General features: G+C 56.9%; 5 protein-coding genes across 5 annotated transcripts; 2 read left to right on the top strand and 3 right to left on the bottom strand.

Moving 5' to 3' along the window:
• The first annotated feature begins 67 nt into the window (after positions 1 to 67).
• On the top strand, positions 68 to 1,070 carry GGTG_03842 (hypothetical protein). Its single transcript, XM_009221625.1, has 3 exons — positions 68 to 209; positions 313 to 712; positions 770 to 1,070. The coding sequence occupies exon 2, from the start codon at positions 375 to 377 to the stop codon at positions 531 to 533; it is 159 nt and encodes a 52-aa protein (XP_009219889.1). The 5' UTR covers positions 68 to 209; positions 313 to 374; the 3' UTR covers positions 534 to 712; positions 770 to 1,070.
• On the bottom strand, positions 920 to 7,683 carry GGTG_03841 (hypothetical protein). The gene is made up of 3 exons (XM_009221624.1): positions 7,517 to 7,683; positions 3,364 to 7,436; positions 920 to 3,281 (listed from the first exon to the last, which is right to left on the bottom strand). The coding sequence occupies exons 1-3, from the start codon at positions 7,517 to 7,519 to the stop codon at positions 1,289 to 1,291; spliced, it is 6,069 nt and encodes a 2,022-aa protein (XP_009219888.1). The 5' UTR covers positions 7,520 to 7,683; the 3' UTR covers positions 920 to 1,288.
• Positions 7,684 to 8,078: 395 nt separating this feature from the next.
• On the top strand, positions 8,079 to 11,057 carry GGTG_03840 (bud site selection protein 7). Its single transcript, XM_009221623.1, has 6 exons — positions 8,079 to 8,376; positions 8,436 to 8,562; positions 8,637 to 8,767; positions 8,854 to 9,134; positions 9,202 to 10,211; positions 10,288 to 11,057. The coding sequence occupies exons 1-6, from the start codon at positions 8,354 to 8,356 to the stop codon at positions 10,831 to 10,833; spliced, it is 2,118 nt and encodes a 705-aa protein (XP_009219887.1). The 5' UTR covers positions 8,079 to 8,353; the 3' UTR covers positions 10,834 to 11,057.
• A 29-nt stretch (positions 11,058 to 11,086) lies between these two features.
• Positions 11,087 to 11,926, bottom strand: GGTG_03839 (carboxylesterase; the record flags this gene model as incomplete). The annotated part of the gene is made up of 1 exon (XM_009221622.1): positions 11,087 to 11,926. The coding sequence occupies one exon, from the start codon at positions 11,924 to 11,926 to the stop codon at positions 11,087 to 11,089; it is 840 nt and encodes a 279-aa protein (XP_009219886.1).
• Positions 11,927 to 12,715: 789 nt separating this feature from the next.
• GGTG_03838 (tricarboxylate transporter) lies at positions 12,716 to 14,163 on the bottom strand (the record flags this gene model as incomplete). The annotated part of the gene is made up of 4 exons (XM_009221621.1): positions 13,794 to 14,163; positions 13,589 to 13,729; positions 13,310 to 13,482; positions 12,716 to 13,184 (listed from the first exon to the last, which is right to left on the bottom strand). Exons 1-4 carry the CDS (start codon positions 13,959 to 13,961, stop codon positions 12,716 to 12,718), a joined length of 951 nt encoding a protein of 316 aa, XP_009219885.1. The 5' UTR covers positions 13,962 to 14,163.
• Between the last annotated feature and the right edge of the window lie 376 nt (positions 14,164 to 14,539).

Raw genomic sequence — 14,539 nt, 5'->3', positions numbered from 1 at the left:
GAGGAAGATCCAGCGCGACGTTAGAAGGTCCTTTGAATTTTGGGGTTCTTTAGCCAGCAAGTAAAAAAAATGGTATTCAGCACGTAAATAGTGAGAGGTTACAGTACAGCAGAGTAACCCATCTTACAAATTAAATTTAACAACACATTTATACATATGCTTTAAAACGCGATAACCGCCTATAAGCCCTGCAATTAGTAAAGTTTTTCGTGCGTTTTAACCTAAAACAATGCCGGTACAACAATGACGCTTGCATCACAACCAAACATTACATTAACACAACGGGAATGGTAACGTCTCCCCAACCCACAGGCTTGTCGGACGAGGGCATGTACCGCTCCTTTAAGGAACTCGGCGGCGGCATCTAGCATGAGATGGTGCAGCTTCCCCTGACCGAGCCCAAGGTCTCGTCGGCCGAGGCGTCCGTCTGGGACCTAGGGCAGTGGGAGTTCAACTGGGTGGCGTGGGCACGGGCAGCACGAAGGGGAGCCGGCCAACCCGGAGTATGTTACGTATGGATATTTGAGCTATGAGGATAGGGCCGTACGCAACGGAGACCAAGGAGGACGGCAGCTGGGAGGAAAACTCGGACACGGAGTTCCTCATCCGATACTGCGGGCAGGATTAACCGCTCGAGAAGATAGGGGGCAGAAGCTTGTGGTCACGCCGGCTACGGGCGGTCACTTCGTCACGGTGCATAACTACGTCAGCGGTAAGCCGGAGCTTTCACAAAAGTGAAGTCGAAGCGGGCCTTGGCTAACGAATGGAGAATCAACTGCTGGGTGCCTGGTCATGGGCCTGCGTTCCGAGACCTTGTTTGCCAAGACGGCTGCCAAGCCTCAGCCCTATCTTGAAGGGAAAATGCTCCAGAACTCACCATCCTGCTCCACAATTCAACGGTAGCGAGCCGCACGCGCTATCCTTATGAATGCAATAATCTTGGGATTATCTAGGCATCGTCCGAAAGGGTCGCTCGCTCAGGCTGAGTGCCAGTATTCTACATGGGAATGTCAAAAGAAAACAGGCGAAAAATGCAGGAGAAGGAGAAAACAATGCCGTCCTGTGCCGAACACCGTTCTGGGTGTCGCATGTGGTGCCTCGCCTGACCTCTTTTAAACTCCGAAAGCAACGACAAACAAAACCCATCTCGACAATGTCCGACCCAGAACACCTAGAACCTTATAGCCCCGTAAACCGGCCATGATATCGAAACAATTACAGCGTCCTTTGGCGACAGAGGGAAAAAGCAAGGAGTGTGTAGAGTCACATCGAGTCAGTCAATGTATGATCAAAGATCTTCATCCTCCTCTTCGTCCACCTCGTCCTCGGCGTTATTAGTCACGTCGTCGTGACCCTCCTCTTCTCCCTCTTCTTCTGCATCTTCGAGCTCCTCGTCTTCATCTTCGTCGTCTTCGGTATCCTCGCCCAGATCTTCCTCTGGACCCTCATCCTCATCACCCTCACCCTCTTCCTCGATTTCGCGCTCGTCTTCATCCATCGGGCTGGCCGGGTCCTCGCTCTCGCTAGTGGCAATCGGTCCAGGCTCTAGACTTCGGTGTAGGTTCGGGAACATGAGGCTTGGAGGCATGTTGATCTCGTAGTCGTCGGGCACGTCGCTGAGATCGCTCTCGTCGTCGGCCGAGTCGTGCAGGCTGCCACGCGGGCTGCTAGACCGCTCGCTACCACCATCTGCGCCCACGTCGTCCTCGCCCGTGACCATGCTGATGTCCGCCCCGATGGTCTCATCGACGGCCTCTTCGTCATCATCACCATCCTTCATCTCCACGTCGCCACCGCCATCGCCATCGCCGGCGTTCTCATGATCCGTGACGTCGTTTTGCTCCTCATCCTCGTCGTCGTCCTGTGCCGTCGCGTCTGGATTCGGCGTCGCCCGGCTATGCCTGCCGCTCGACGTCGAGCCGACTCTCGACTTGCGCCCGCCATCGCCGCGGGACGACACGCTGACTGCGGATTTGGGCGGCGGCTCCAGCGCACGCTGCACCGCCTGTTCGGCCTTGCGAAGAATGTCCGGCCGTCGCACACCAGCAGCCCTCCTTGGGCGGGCAGTGTGCTCGCCTCCAATCGTAGACCTGTCTGCCCGATCTGGGACCTCGGATCCCGCCCTGCTGCTGTTACGAGTATCGAGAGCGATCAGGAAGCCGTCAAGTCCCGAGGGCCGCGGGCCGTCCATCTCCTCCTCGGCGTTCTTCTCGGCCGCCTCCTTCGTCTTCTGTTGCCGCTCCTCGATTATCTGTGCCGGCGGTTGGCCAGGAAGGTCGGGGGCGATCTCGGTGTAGAGGCGGCTGTAGCAGTCGCTGATGAGGTCGTCAATCGGAGCTGCCTTGGTCAGGTTCGTATTCAGCTTCTTGAGCTCGATTGCCTCCTTCATCGCATCGAAAGCCGCGTGCTGCGCGGTCGCTTTGCCGGCCCATTCCGAGATGCGCTCTCCCATGATCTCAAACTCCTCCATGCTGGTGCTCTTAAACGTCTCCTCAGTCGTCTCGGTAATCTGATACGCCTGCCTGATCTGCCCGACATAGGCGAGCACGCAACTCTGCCACAGCTCATTAAAGTGGTAGAAGTCGACGCCTTTCTTGCGGATCCGGCGCAGCAGCGCCTCCATGTTGACCCGATCGTTCATGACAAGAAGCAGGCGCGTCATGAAGCGCACGTACTGCTCAGTGTAGACATGGTGGCGTCCAGGCCTTTCGGCATCGCACTTCCAGACGTTCATCACCATGGTCTTGGTGAACATGGACTCGCGCAGGACCGAGAAGGCGGCCTTGGCTTGCATCAGAGTTCCGCCGTTAGCATCCGTCTCGCTCTGCGCCCCGGAAGACTCGTCGGCATCGAATAGGATCCTTGCATGTCGAATGATCATGCGGTGCTGCCAGTTCGACTTGTCCTTATCACGAAGTTGGCGGAGGTACTTGATGATGAACTCATCCCAGTCTTCGGCGTCGTCCGAGTCGCCAATGAGTATTTCCTCGCCGCGTCGCAGAGCGTGCGGCTGTCTTTGCAGGATGTTGGCAGCCTCCTGCGCAGTCGTGTCGCCGCGGGCGACGAGCTTGTACAGAATGGTGAGCAGCTTGTAGTGTGGCTCCAGAATAGGATCCTGACCATGTCGTGGCTTTGGCAGCAGTGAAACCACCTCCACACTCTTTTCAAGGGACTGAACAAGATCCTCCTTTGTCGGCTTGGTGAGCCTGATCTTTTCCTGCAAGTCGTCATCGGGGGTCTGGTACATTTTCCAGAGACACTTGGAGTACATGTACGGGCTCCTGTTCTGCTGTTAGTCTTTGTTGACTTTGTCCCTACGGGGAAGCATCGGTGATCAGTGGTTGGAGGCGAGTTCGCACTTACTTCCAGTCCTTCGGCCGACATTTGGCGGCCTTCCTGAAAAGGTTCGCCGCAAACTTCCAGACCTGGTACGCTGTCATTTCCATGTGAATGATCTTTTTGTAGGTTCCGACAGGGTGTTCAATAAAAAACCTCTCGAGCTCGGCATGCTTGAAAGGTTCCATGCCGAAAGGCTCTCGGCTGGAGGCATACATGCGCATGCCAAAGTTGTAGTACAGATCAAAGAGTGCTTCAGTGTCATTCTCGGAAAGGACCCTTGACATCGAACACGAGTGAGACAGCGCGAGGCTGTAGCAGTGGATGGAGCTTCTCTGGAACTTAAGCAGCTCGGCCCGATCCTTATTGATCTTGTCGGCCGTCCAGAGGACAGCCTCGTCAAGTTCGTAGTCGAAACACTCGGCCAGCCGCAGCCACGCGTCCCAGCGATCTGGCGTGAACTGGATCTGGTTTCGCAAAAAGGCCTGCCCAATGCGAAGGTCGTCGGTCGCTCCGGGGGTCTGTCGCCTGTTCAGATCCACCTGTTTGAACTTGCTGAAGGCAATCATACCCAGCAAGAAAAACCAGCCGTGCTTGGCAATGCCGGCCTCGGTCGTAGTGACTGTGACGGCATCAATGCTGACCGTACCCTTCCACGCCTGGTACAGGCGCAGTGGGTGGATGGGCTTCTTGAGATACTCAGTGAAGTTTCGCAGGTTGTGGATCATCTGAGGGGTCGACTTGGCCTGTCCGATGGCCTGTTGCACATGCTCGATGGTTGTCTTGAGCTCCGACTTCAGGAGGTCTTTCATCGACATGCGATTTGCCAGCGTGGTGATCTTTTCAACCAGGTTGATTGCAGCGCGCTTCTCGAGCTTCTCAGATGGGCAGCCGTGCTCTTCAACCTCCCACGACCCGACACCAAGCTTCAGTCCATGAAGGTCATATAGGACCTGGGCCAGGTAGTCCTCCCAGTGCTCGATGCCGTCCTGTTTGAGCAGCTCGACTCGCATCATCTTGAGGAAGATTTTGTTGGAGGCTTTGCAGGCCTTGCGCAGGCCCAGAACCTGATGAATAGCGCCGAGGAGTTCCGCCAGGTCGTTGGATGGATCTGTGAACAAAGCCTTGTTCTGCTGGATCCCGACCTTCATAACTGTGTACTGCAGACACCATGTCCTCGACTGAAATTCACGCAGTTTTTCCAAGAGGATCTTCCTGTTGCCGCTGTTGCTGTCGCCCGACTGCCTCAAGCCGACGCCGACTTCGTCGTCGTAAATTGCGCAGACGTGTAGGATGCAGCTGAGTTTAGCCAGGGCTGCCGATATGGATGTCAAATGCTGCTCGTCGATGACGTCGAAGGAGGTGTTATCGTTCAAGGCGAGTGTGAGAGCGTCGACCAGCAGTTCGTCCAGGTTTTTGAGCATAAGGACCAGAATGCCAGTGCGGGCCTCGGCTGAGGAGTCGACGTAGGTGTCCCGCGCGAAGTCGTTAACTATCATCTCGATGGCCTTGAGCAGACACGAGAACTTCTTGGTGGTGTATTTGATTGCTTGGTATGCGTCTCCAAGGCGCCTCCACAGGAACAGACGTAGTTCCGTGCCGCTCCCACGAAGAAACTTCCAGAGGTCCTTGAGGGTCTGTGTCGCGCACTCGGCCACTGGCACCGCATCTTGGCGAGGCTGATTGTCATCATGGCCCTCTCCATTCGCGGGCGAACCTCCGGCGGCGGCAGTGCTGGTAGGCACCATCACAGACTCCGAATTAAGCACCGGCTCAAGATTACTGATGACGGATACCGGGTCGTCCATTTCCTCCTGGAAGAGGCTCAAGAAGAAGTCCATTGTGGTGAGTTTGCTAATTTCCCTGTCCACAGCTTTCAGGGAAACCTCGGGCATGACCACGTTGTTTGGCAGGCGGATATCAACCTCCCCGACATCCTCGAGCACTTCCCGCATGGACTGCCAGGAGAGCAGGATGTGGTCAGGCATCGCAGAGTCCTCGAGAGTAGTTGAGAACACAACAGCCCAGCAGAAGCGGAGGGAAAGTCGGTCACGAGCTTCGCCCCCAAACTCTTGAAAGAGTTGAGACCGGAGATTCAGCCAGCGCCCTAGACGAAGCTTTGTGTCCTTCCGTGTGGCCTCATCCACAACGCTGCTGGGGTTGGTGATTCGCTCGTATACATCCAAGTGGAGCTCAAACAGCATCTGGACTAGGTGTTCAACGGGCAAGTGCTCTTTGGCTAGAGGCCCAGCCTTCTGCGCCTGAACCTGGATTTGATGGACTGTCCGTTGGTAGATCGCCTCGTCCATACGGCTGATGACCTGGACCACGGAGACCTTGCGTTGTTCAGACCACCTGGATTCGGAGTAGCTCTGACACAGTGATAATATCCACTCAAAGGCACAGTCTTGGATACTGAACCAGCCTTCGTTCATCCGCTTGACGAAAGCCTTGAGGCCGATCGTCTCGTCGGCCACCGGGATCTCTGACGTCGTCACAGACCCCGACTTTGTGTGCTCGAGAAACGCGTTCAATCCCAGTGCAGGAGTGTCCAGCTTGCCAGACACGAGCTTCGCGTTCTCCGCGCTGACCGTGTCGATGGTAGTCCAGAGATCCCGCGCAACCTGCGAGGTGATCTTGCTCAGCCGGTCTTCTGATGCGCAAGAATCCAGCATCTCCGATATCCGGTCAAAGGCGCCCTTATCGACGACCCCTAAGTTCTCCAGGATGTTCTTGGTCATCTGGAAAAGGTTCGCATCCGCGGCCTGAAATGGCTGAAGCTGGGTGGCGATAAGCCTCGTAGGGTCAATGGACTCCTCAGCCGCTGTTTCACGGCGACGGGCTCGCTTGGGACGCTTAGAGTCGCCATTCTCTTCCTCTCCTGGTTCTGGCAATCCTGCCTCCGACTGTGAACGCTTGCGTAATGGCGGAGCGATGGGGCCTGAATCCTTTTGCGTCGAGTCTTTCGCGGCCGGTGTGTTCTCGGCCTTTGTTTTGGAGCCAGCAGACTCGGCCGTCTTGGGAGTGTCGGACTCGTGGTTGCTGACAGGAGCGTTGGCGGATTCTTCCTGGACCTGCGCCTCGACCTGGTCCTGGAGCTGGCTGTCCACCTCCATCTGAACGAATCGATCCTCCTCGGGAAGCTCGGGCATTTGAATCGTGATGGCTTGCCCAGAAATCCCTTTCTCCATAGCCATGGCAACTAGAGCTTTTCCAAGCTCAGTCCAGGAAGCAATTTTTAAATCAAGCACTTGCCGGGGCTCTGTGTCGTTTGTTGATGACTCGGCGGGGCCAAGCGCCTTTAAGGGATTCGGGAGATATGGCAAGGGATCCAGGTAGCGCTTCAGAACAGCAGCCATTTCGCCCTTGAGGTAAGGTCCCATGATGGGGTGCGACAGGGCCATCTCGTCGCCAAGGACCTTGAGCTGGTTCTTGAGTTGCTCGCCGGCGTAGCCTTCGGCTAGAGAGGGCGGCTCGACATTCACCACGGCGGGGTCATCGTCGAGTTCGATGGCAGCCTCCAAACAGTAGCGGCTCAGCCGGGCGCTCTTCAGGAAAGCAGAGACGCGCGCCACTCTCCTCCACATCTCAGCATCCGATGGGTCGCGGTCCAGAGCGGCATTGAAGTCGCCGAGCACATCCAGGGCCTCACTCTGGGTTTCCTCTTGCGCGAAAACAGCGCGAGAAGCCTCTGGGCCACCGGCCGTTCTGGCTTTGTGCCGGATACGATCGAGTCTGAAGTGGCCATGATTCTTGTATGCCAGGTAGTAGCCTTGGAGTAAACTACTCCCCAAGTCGCCATCAGGTCCGGCAATATCAAGGGTGGGGATAAAGGCTGTACCCGGCGGCAGGAGAGGCGTCTGGGAGCCGTGTGCGCGCTCGTACTCTGTGGTGGCCTCGGGGAACTTGAAGATGGCCGAATCGAACAAGGACCGGTACGCGGCGGCGGCGTCATCGTAGAACTTGGGCCCTTGAGCATGGAGCTTGAGGGCTTGTTGGAATAGTTTCAACGAATCGTCGATCTGGATTTGCCGTGTGTTGTCAAACTCCTCGGCAAGGACATTCTCCTCGCGGTCGTCGTTTATCGAGGTGAAGGCAGGCTGAGCAGCATATTCCCCGTCAGTCAAGTCATGGCGAGGAGCTCAGATCGGGAGCGCAAGGATGTGGCCAAGGTACGCACCATTTTGGCGGCTCTAGAAATAAGAGCCTATGCCAATCACCGCCGCCTTCATGGGCGATTGCAGTTTGGGGTGAGCGACAACTTGACGAGTTGCAAAATGCCGCTTCAATATCCGTTGCTTGCTTTGGTGATGTCGAGTCGCGAGCAGGTTGACGCGACGAACAAATTAATTGGGGTACTTACAGCACCGTTGTCGCGGTGCTCCACCACCTACGTAGTGCCTACGGCTGTGGGTGTCAAGCGAGGTCAGGGACTGGGGGCTGCTTCATTGGGCGTTCTGGAACAGATGACGGGATCGCCTGCAGGTGCGCGAACCGCACTGTCTTTTTGTGGTACTGATTGCCCTGGTCTGTCCAGGATCACAAACACTAGTGCGGTGGAGCAAGATACATTTTCTTCCTTAGAAAACCAAGTCAAACTGATGTACCACCAAGATCCACCGCACTAGTGTTTGTGATCCTGGACACCTGTTACTGTGCTTGTTGCTCCACCTCATATGAGAATTTCAGATGGTCTGTGCGCCTTGGTGCATGAATGAGATGCTGGTTTTCAAGGTGGGAGCAAGCTGAAGATTCGCTGCGCTGGCACCAAACGCCATCGCCGTTTGATTCCAAAACGACCAACGGCACCGAGGCATATAGCCTCGCCTGGCACGTATCCTCACTCGAATCCCGCACTCGGCGCCCGTCGCATCACTTGGATACATACCTCCAAGACGACTCTTGTCGCCTCGCGACAGACTTTGGCCGTTGCCAGCCACGCCTCGCCGTGGGGCAGCTAGGCCGAGCAATTCAGCCGTGAGCGTTGAGCACACTCAGCGCGGCTCAAACCGCCACCATGGTTGCGCCAGCTGTTCCAGAGTCCGTCTCTAGCCCCCCAACGCCACCAATCACCACTGCCCAGACTGACCACCTCTCAGAATCACCGAGGAGGTGCTGCATGAGGCAATTGACACCCGTACAGACCAGTTGATCGCACTGCGCGAGCTGGGCCCCCCTGATCTGGTTCACCTTACCAAGCAGCAGAAGGGCAACACTGCCAAACACGTACGCGTACCCCGCTACCTCCGGGCCCCGCGACCGACTTCTCGGTGCTGACATGCCACTCTGCGCGTCTACAGTTCGGCGTATACCACCATGTCACCGGCGTTGACGCGTCATCTTCGGCCAGCCTGGCGGCGTACATCAACACGCTCACCTACAAGGATCACGGCCAGGCAGCGACGGCCAAGATAGTGCAGGGCGTTTACTGGTCAGTGTACCCCTCGAGTCGGCGCGATAGGCCTGCCCCTGCCTTCTGGGAACCACATGCTGACCTTTCTTTATCGCGACCGGCAGCTGCTACAATGCTCTCTCCCGCCTTGATATGCGCGTCCACGTCACCATCCCCGGTTCGGTCGAAAGTTACTGTGTGGATGAGAGAGGCGAGAAGAAGAAGGCGACGGATGATCTGTGGCTGGAGACATATCTGTGCAGCGTGCTTCGAGCCTACTCGTATGCGGACGATGGGAGCGGAGAAACCATCCGCAAAATTATGGGTGTGCGGAGATTCAACCCCGTTACCAACACTGAAACCGAGCACCGTTTTCTCAGCGCCGCCGAGCAGCTTTTCTTCAGAGGTCAGCTTAGCCCGGGGATCTTGAACCCTCATCAAAGCTAAGCCGAGTTGCTGACAGTGATTTACAGGATGGCAACTGGGATCCGACTCGACTGTGCAGGTTCCCAACATTGTCTCAAATCATCTAGTCAGCGGGCTTCTCAAGTACTTCCAGACCACAGGAAGGTTCGTGTCGGGCATCAACCTGTTTGAGAAGCTTCGATCGCAGAATGTCGAGGTCGCCTCCCTGCTCGCCAAGGTTCTGTTCGAGGGACACGAGGAAGTGCGGGGCGTCCGCATTCTGCACCAGGCTCTTCAAGAGTCACCCATGGACTACGTCATGCTTGACACCCAGGCCGAATTTCTCCTCAAAAAGGCAAAGCTGGCGACGGCTCCCGAGCAGAAAGAAGTCAGACTCCGGATGGCCCTGGGCTGTGCAGACAGGAGCACGATCGCAGCGCCTAGCGAATTCGGAACATGGGCTCGACTGGCCGAGGTCTATGTCGCCATGGAAGACTGGGAGAATGCGTTGACGATTCTCAACTCGTGCCCTATGTTCACCTACCAGGACAAGGATGCCCCACTCATGCCGGAGCCCAAGGACGTTTACTTACCGACACTAGTGGAGACGAGGCTAGATGAAATTGACAGCGAGCCCGAAGGGAGGTACAACGAGCAGGTGGACCCCAGCTATGCGAGTTTGCGTGCCGCCCAGTATCGCGGTACGTTCAAGCAGGCCTACAAGGTCTTGACCGAGATGACGGCCAAGATTGGATGGGACCAGCTCCTGAAGATCCGTAGCACCGTCTTTGTGATGGAGGATGAGTACAGGACAGAGAAGCAGGAGGGCAGCGCATCTGCTCAGCGCAACGCCAGCATCGATGGCATCAGAGGCTCTCCTCAGCAGCCGGCCAACGGCGACCCTGCCCCGGAAGAGGAGAAGGAGAAGGAGAAGGCCAAGGATGAGTCGGATACCGACTCAGACACCGACTCCAAGATAGAGGGAGAGACGGGCAACAATTTGACCGCCAACGGACAAGGCCTGGAGAGACCCAGCAGCACAGCTGACCCGTCCGAGGTCAAGAGCGACCAGGAGAATGTAAGCATTGTCTATGACACCCCCTTTTCCCTCTCCCCCTTTTGCCTTGCCTTGACTGACTGGCCCATCTTTACAGGGCGTTGTGCCGGAGGATCACTCGCGCCTGAACAACAAGCGACTTTGCGAGAGGTGGCTCGATAGCCTGTTCATGGTTCTGTATGAAGACCTTCGCATGTATACCATCTGGCGTACGCAGAAAGCGCAATACCGTGCTCAGCAAATGCAGTTCAACAAGTCGGCCGACGAGTGGGAGATTCTGGGGGCGCTGGCAGAGCGTCTCCACCACCAGGAGGAGGCAGTTGAGGCGTACAGAGCCTGCCTGAGCCAACGATTCAGCCCCAAGGCACTCTCAGGAATCCTGCGCGCCTTTGAAAACAGCAAGCCCAACAGCACGCGTGAGACGGTGGCGGCTGTCATCCGTCTGGTTACGTGGCAGTACCGCTGGTACTCGGAGTTTTCGCCCGAGCTGTTGCACACTATTCGGACTCTTATTGAGGACGAGGGCGCAGTGAAGGTCCGGAGCATCATTCAGGCCACAAACTTGCCGCAGAACGTCCTCGACCTGACGCATCACTACGCCGCGCTCTGTGCGACTTTCCGGAGCAGCGGTACGGACGGTTAATACTGGGGATTGAGAGGTCTTGTTATCTCTGAGAGATGACGTGGGAGCCCTCGCAACATGGTGACCATCTAAATACCTAGTAGGTAGTCATAGGCTAGGCCTAGTTGGTAGATTTTCTGGGCAGGCTTTGCTCATGAGAACATAATAATCATCAAACAGCGATCAGCACTTGATTTCTATTTCACCTCCTTTGCCCTTGCTACTCGACAATGAAGACTTATAAGCTCACCATATGTGGTTTGCACACCCTGGCTCATCCGTCATCTGCCACTACGTTACAGTCGGGGTTATAAACGTGTTTTCTTAAAAATGCTATTGCGTCGTTGGCCCCTTGGGGCGCGTTGAACCAATGACCTCCATGAGGGTACTCTCGCGATTCAACCACGGCCCCAAACTGCGTTAGGATCTCACACATGCGGCGTCCGTGTTCGATGGTGATGAGCTCGTCGTCGAGGCAGTGCTCGAGCAGGACGGGCGTCCCGCGCACGACAGCGTCGCCGCCCGGGACCCCGTCCTCGAGCGCGAGCGCGGCGCGCATGTCGGCGAGCGACGACGACCTGGCGGCGAAGGGGCAGCGGCAGGCCAGGCCCACCAAGGCGGCCAGGCGGCCGCCGCCCGACGGCGGCACGTCGAGGTTGAAGAGCACGTGGGCGGCCGCGGCGCCGCCCATGCTGATGCCGGCCAGCACGACGCGGTCCCAGCGCCCGCCCAGGCGCGCCGCCTCGGCCGCCAGCACGCCGCGGAGGCGGGGCACCTGCTCCCGCAGCCCCTCGGCCTGCAAGCCCTCGCGGTCCCCGAAGTCGGCGCCGTTCCACACGTCGAACCACTGCGGCCAGGACACTGTGGCGGTTATGGGGGAGGTGGTGGCGGCAGCGGCGGCGGTGGCTGCGGCGAGGGTCCGCATTGGCGCCTGCGGAAAGACCCAGCGGAAGGTCGGGAAGGCGCGGGCGAGATTGTGGCCGTCGGAATTGGTCCAGAGCCTCAGGGCGCGCACGAGGGCCCATACGTTGCCGCCCCTGCCGTGGAGGAAGACGGCGGTGTGGGTGTGTGGGTGTGCGGTCGGCGGGATAAAGAATGGCGGTAGCTGGTCCATGGTTTGTAGTCCCCTTGGTCCTGCGTTTCTCTTTGTCGATGTATTGATGTTCCCAGCTAGGCGCGCTGAATGTAGAATGTTGAGCGGCCCGACCATGATGAAGAAGCATCTTTACATTCCGTGTATTTGCCATATCTTAGGCGGCTAAGCTGTATACATATGCTACGCCCGGCTAATAGCAAGGTGCCAGGTTTGCTGGCAAGCTATATACCCGGCGGGCCCCTTCCTTCCGTTCATTCGCTGATAAAGGGGCAATCGATATTCTGATGGCTCTGTTAGTCTCAGCCTAGATGTGATGGTACAAGATGAGGAAATAGTTTGTTGGGAGGAATAACAATGGCGGCTTCAGACGTTAGTCGATTCAGACTGTCGAAGTCTGAATACAGTTTGTACCTTATCAAGAGCTAAGTGACGTGGAAGCAGGATATTCAAGTATTAAATCTCGGATATCTCCCTCGGGCAATACAACATTCTTCGGCTTCCTTTACCGCTCGAGTGGTGAAAAGTTGAAGACTTTGTTCTCCATGTTCTCCGTCAGTCAATCATGAACAGATAATAATTGTGTCAGACCCTGCGGATTTTTCTATCCAAAAGAAATCGTTTAACACAACCTGTATCGGCGCCAAACCCGAAGCTCCAACCTCTATCAACATCAACACGGGACGACAAGTGAAGGAGGGCGAGCAGCGCTATCTTGCACCAAAAGAAAAGCAAGAGAAACAGACAGTAATGATACAGACTAGCAAGACACAAAGGGAGGTAACAAAGTGCCAAGGAAATATAATCTTCTCAAAGACCCCGTTTTGATAATCCAGCGGCGATCTTCTCGTAGACGGTGAAGATGATGCCGCCGCTAAAGATCAGCCTGCCCAGGCGCATGGCGCTGCCGGCCCAGAAGCCCCTGGCGCCGCCCTCCCTCAGCACGCTCCTGAAGGCCTCGGCGGTGCTGGCGCCCTTGGCGCTCTGCGCCCGCGTCTTGATGGTGTCGAACGGCTGCGTGACGTAGACGGTGATGACGCCCGCGGTGGCGCCCGTGGCAAAGGTCACGGCGGTGCTGTCGTTGGGCAGGCCGTAGGACTTTGAGAGCTCGCGCAGGGCGTTGTAGGAGCCCATGCGCGCCGCCGAGGTGGTGGACTGCTTGAGGGTCGACGAGGCGAGGCCCGAGTAGAGCCCGGCGATGCCGCGCTCGGCCAGGATGGTGCGCAGGGCGTGCGCCCCGGACGTGAAGCGCGGGGCTGCCGAGCGGGCGTCATCGATCCTGTGTTTGCCGTGGTTAGCGTGTTGCGCCAAGGTGGCCATGTCTCTGTCTGCTATCTCCTGCCAGGCCGGAGTGAGGCCTTGGGAGTAGATGATGAGCATGTAGGGACAACGGCCGTGACTTACAAGGCGGTCTTGATGCGCTCCGTAGGGGTCACAGCGACTAGTGACTCGACGGCGCCGGCGACCATACCCGCCAGGATTCCACGGCCGGTGGTAAGCTTGCCATTATCGTCGACGAGGATGTTCTTAATGGTGTCATAGGACATGAAGCGCACACTCGCTTTGAGAGTGGCACCCTGGACGGCAGTTCATGTTAGTGCATCCTTACTGCTAGCGGCGGCCAGGCGTGACTTGCACGTGCCGTCTGGATGACTGAGATGGATGGGGTATCGAACAACTTACTGCTGCCAGAGTCGAGCAGCCTGTGTAAACAGCGCCCAGCCCCTCCTGCCTAGCCACGGTGGTGATGATGGAGAAGGGGTTGGCTGAACGCTCGGCCTTTGACAGGAGTTGGCCTCTTGTCTTGGCAAACTCAAAGGGATACTGATGTAGAAGGGTGTTAGTGCGTTCTCTACCATGCCAGGGGCTTCTTGGGCTGGTTTCTTACTGTCGTGAACGCCTCGACGGCACCGGCCGTCCCTCCAGCCATCAGGGACACGATGGTTGATACCTTGGCCTTGGGTTTTGCCGGAACGGCGTCGATACTTGGGGTTGGTTTGGCCAGCGGCGCCAGCGCGTGTGTGCTTGGCGCCATAGCTGTGGTGCTTGCACTCATCTTTGCTTTGGTGTTTAGTTTTACCTTTTCGGGAGGCAAGCCAACATAGGTTTACGTGACCTAAAAAGGTGTGTTGAATATCCTGATTTTCTTTTCTTTTTCTTTTTGCCCTTTCTTGTCCTCTCCTTCTTTCACTTGGCGACTTATAATATTACTTTCTCCTACCAAAAGCGCCTCTTCCTCTAAGCATTACATGCCTGCCATGATATCAGGGTGCAACTCACTACAACAAGCAGGTCTGCAAGCGTAGAAATTACCCGCTCGACCAATTGCCAAGGCGGGAGAACGACCACCCGCCCATTCCCGCGGGAACATGAAAGCGGCCAAAGCTGGGATTGTGGGGCAGGCTGTCCCCGTACCGACCCCACAGTGGGCAGAGTCTGCCCCATAGCAAACATACCCCACGCGCTTTCCCGTGGGAAGTCTTCTCTCTGCCGTCTCGGACCTGCTATTACACGTGCTGCATTCTATCATGTCATGTCTTCGACCACGGCGAGGAGACGCAGGGCCGCGAGAGCCTGCCGCTTTTGCAGGTCGCGCAAGGCAAGTTGAACAAGGGCGACTCCACCGAGTGGGGG

The sequence above is a fragment of the Gaeumannomyces tritici genome (assembly GCF_000145635.1).
Source record: "Gaeumannomyces tritici R3-111a-1 unplaced genomic scaffold supercont2.2, whole genome shotgun sequence".
Classification (NCBI taxonomy): Eukaryota; Fungi; Ascomycota; class Sordariomycetes; order Magnaporthales; family Magnaporthaceae; genus Gaeumannomyces; species Gaeumannomyces tritici.
Note: the sequence above shows the minus strand (reverse complement) of the source record. Positions and strands in the feature narration are given on the sequence as shown.

Coding starts and splice junctions, on each gene's coding strand:
- GGTG_03842 (XM_009221625.1), top strand. CDS start 375: ATGGTGCAGCTTCCCCTGACCGAGCCCAAGGTCTCGTCGGCCGAGGCG.
- GGTG_03841 (XM_009221624.1), bottom strand. Junction 3,282..3,363: donor TGTCGGCCGAAGGACTGGAA/GTAAGTGCGAAC, acceptor ACAGCAGAACAG/GAGCCCGTACATGTACTCCA.
- GGTG_03840 (XM_009221623.1), top strand. CDS start 8,354: ATGGTTGCGCCAGCTGTTCCAGA. Junction 8,377..8,435: donor GTTGCGCCAGCTGTTCCAGA/GTCCGTCTCTAG, acceptor ACCACCTCTCAG/AATCACCGAGGAGGTGCTGC. Junction 10,212..10,287: donor TCAAGAGCGACCAGGAGAAT/GTAAGCATTGTC, acceptor CCATCTTTACAG/GGCGTTGTGCCGGAGGATCA.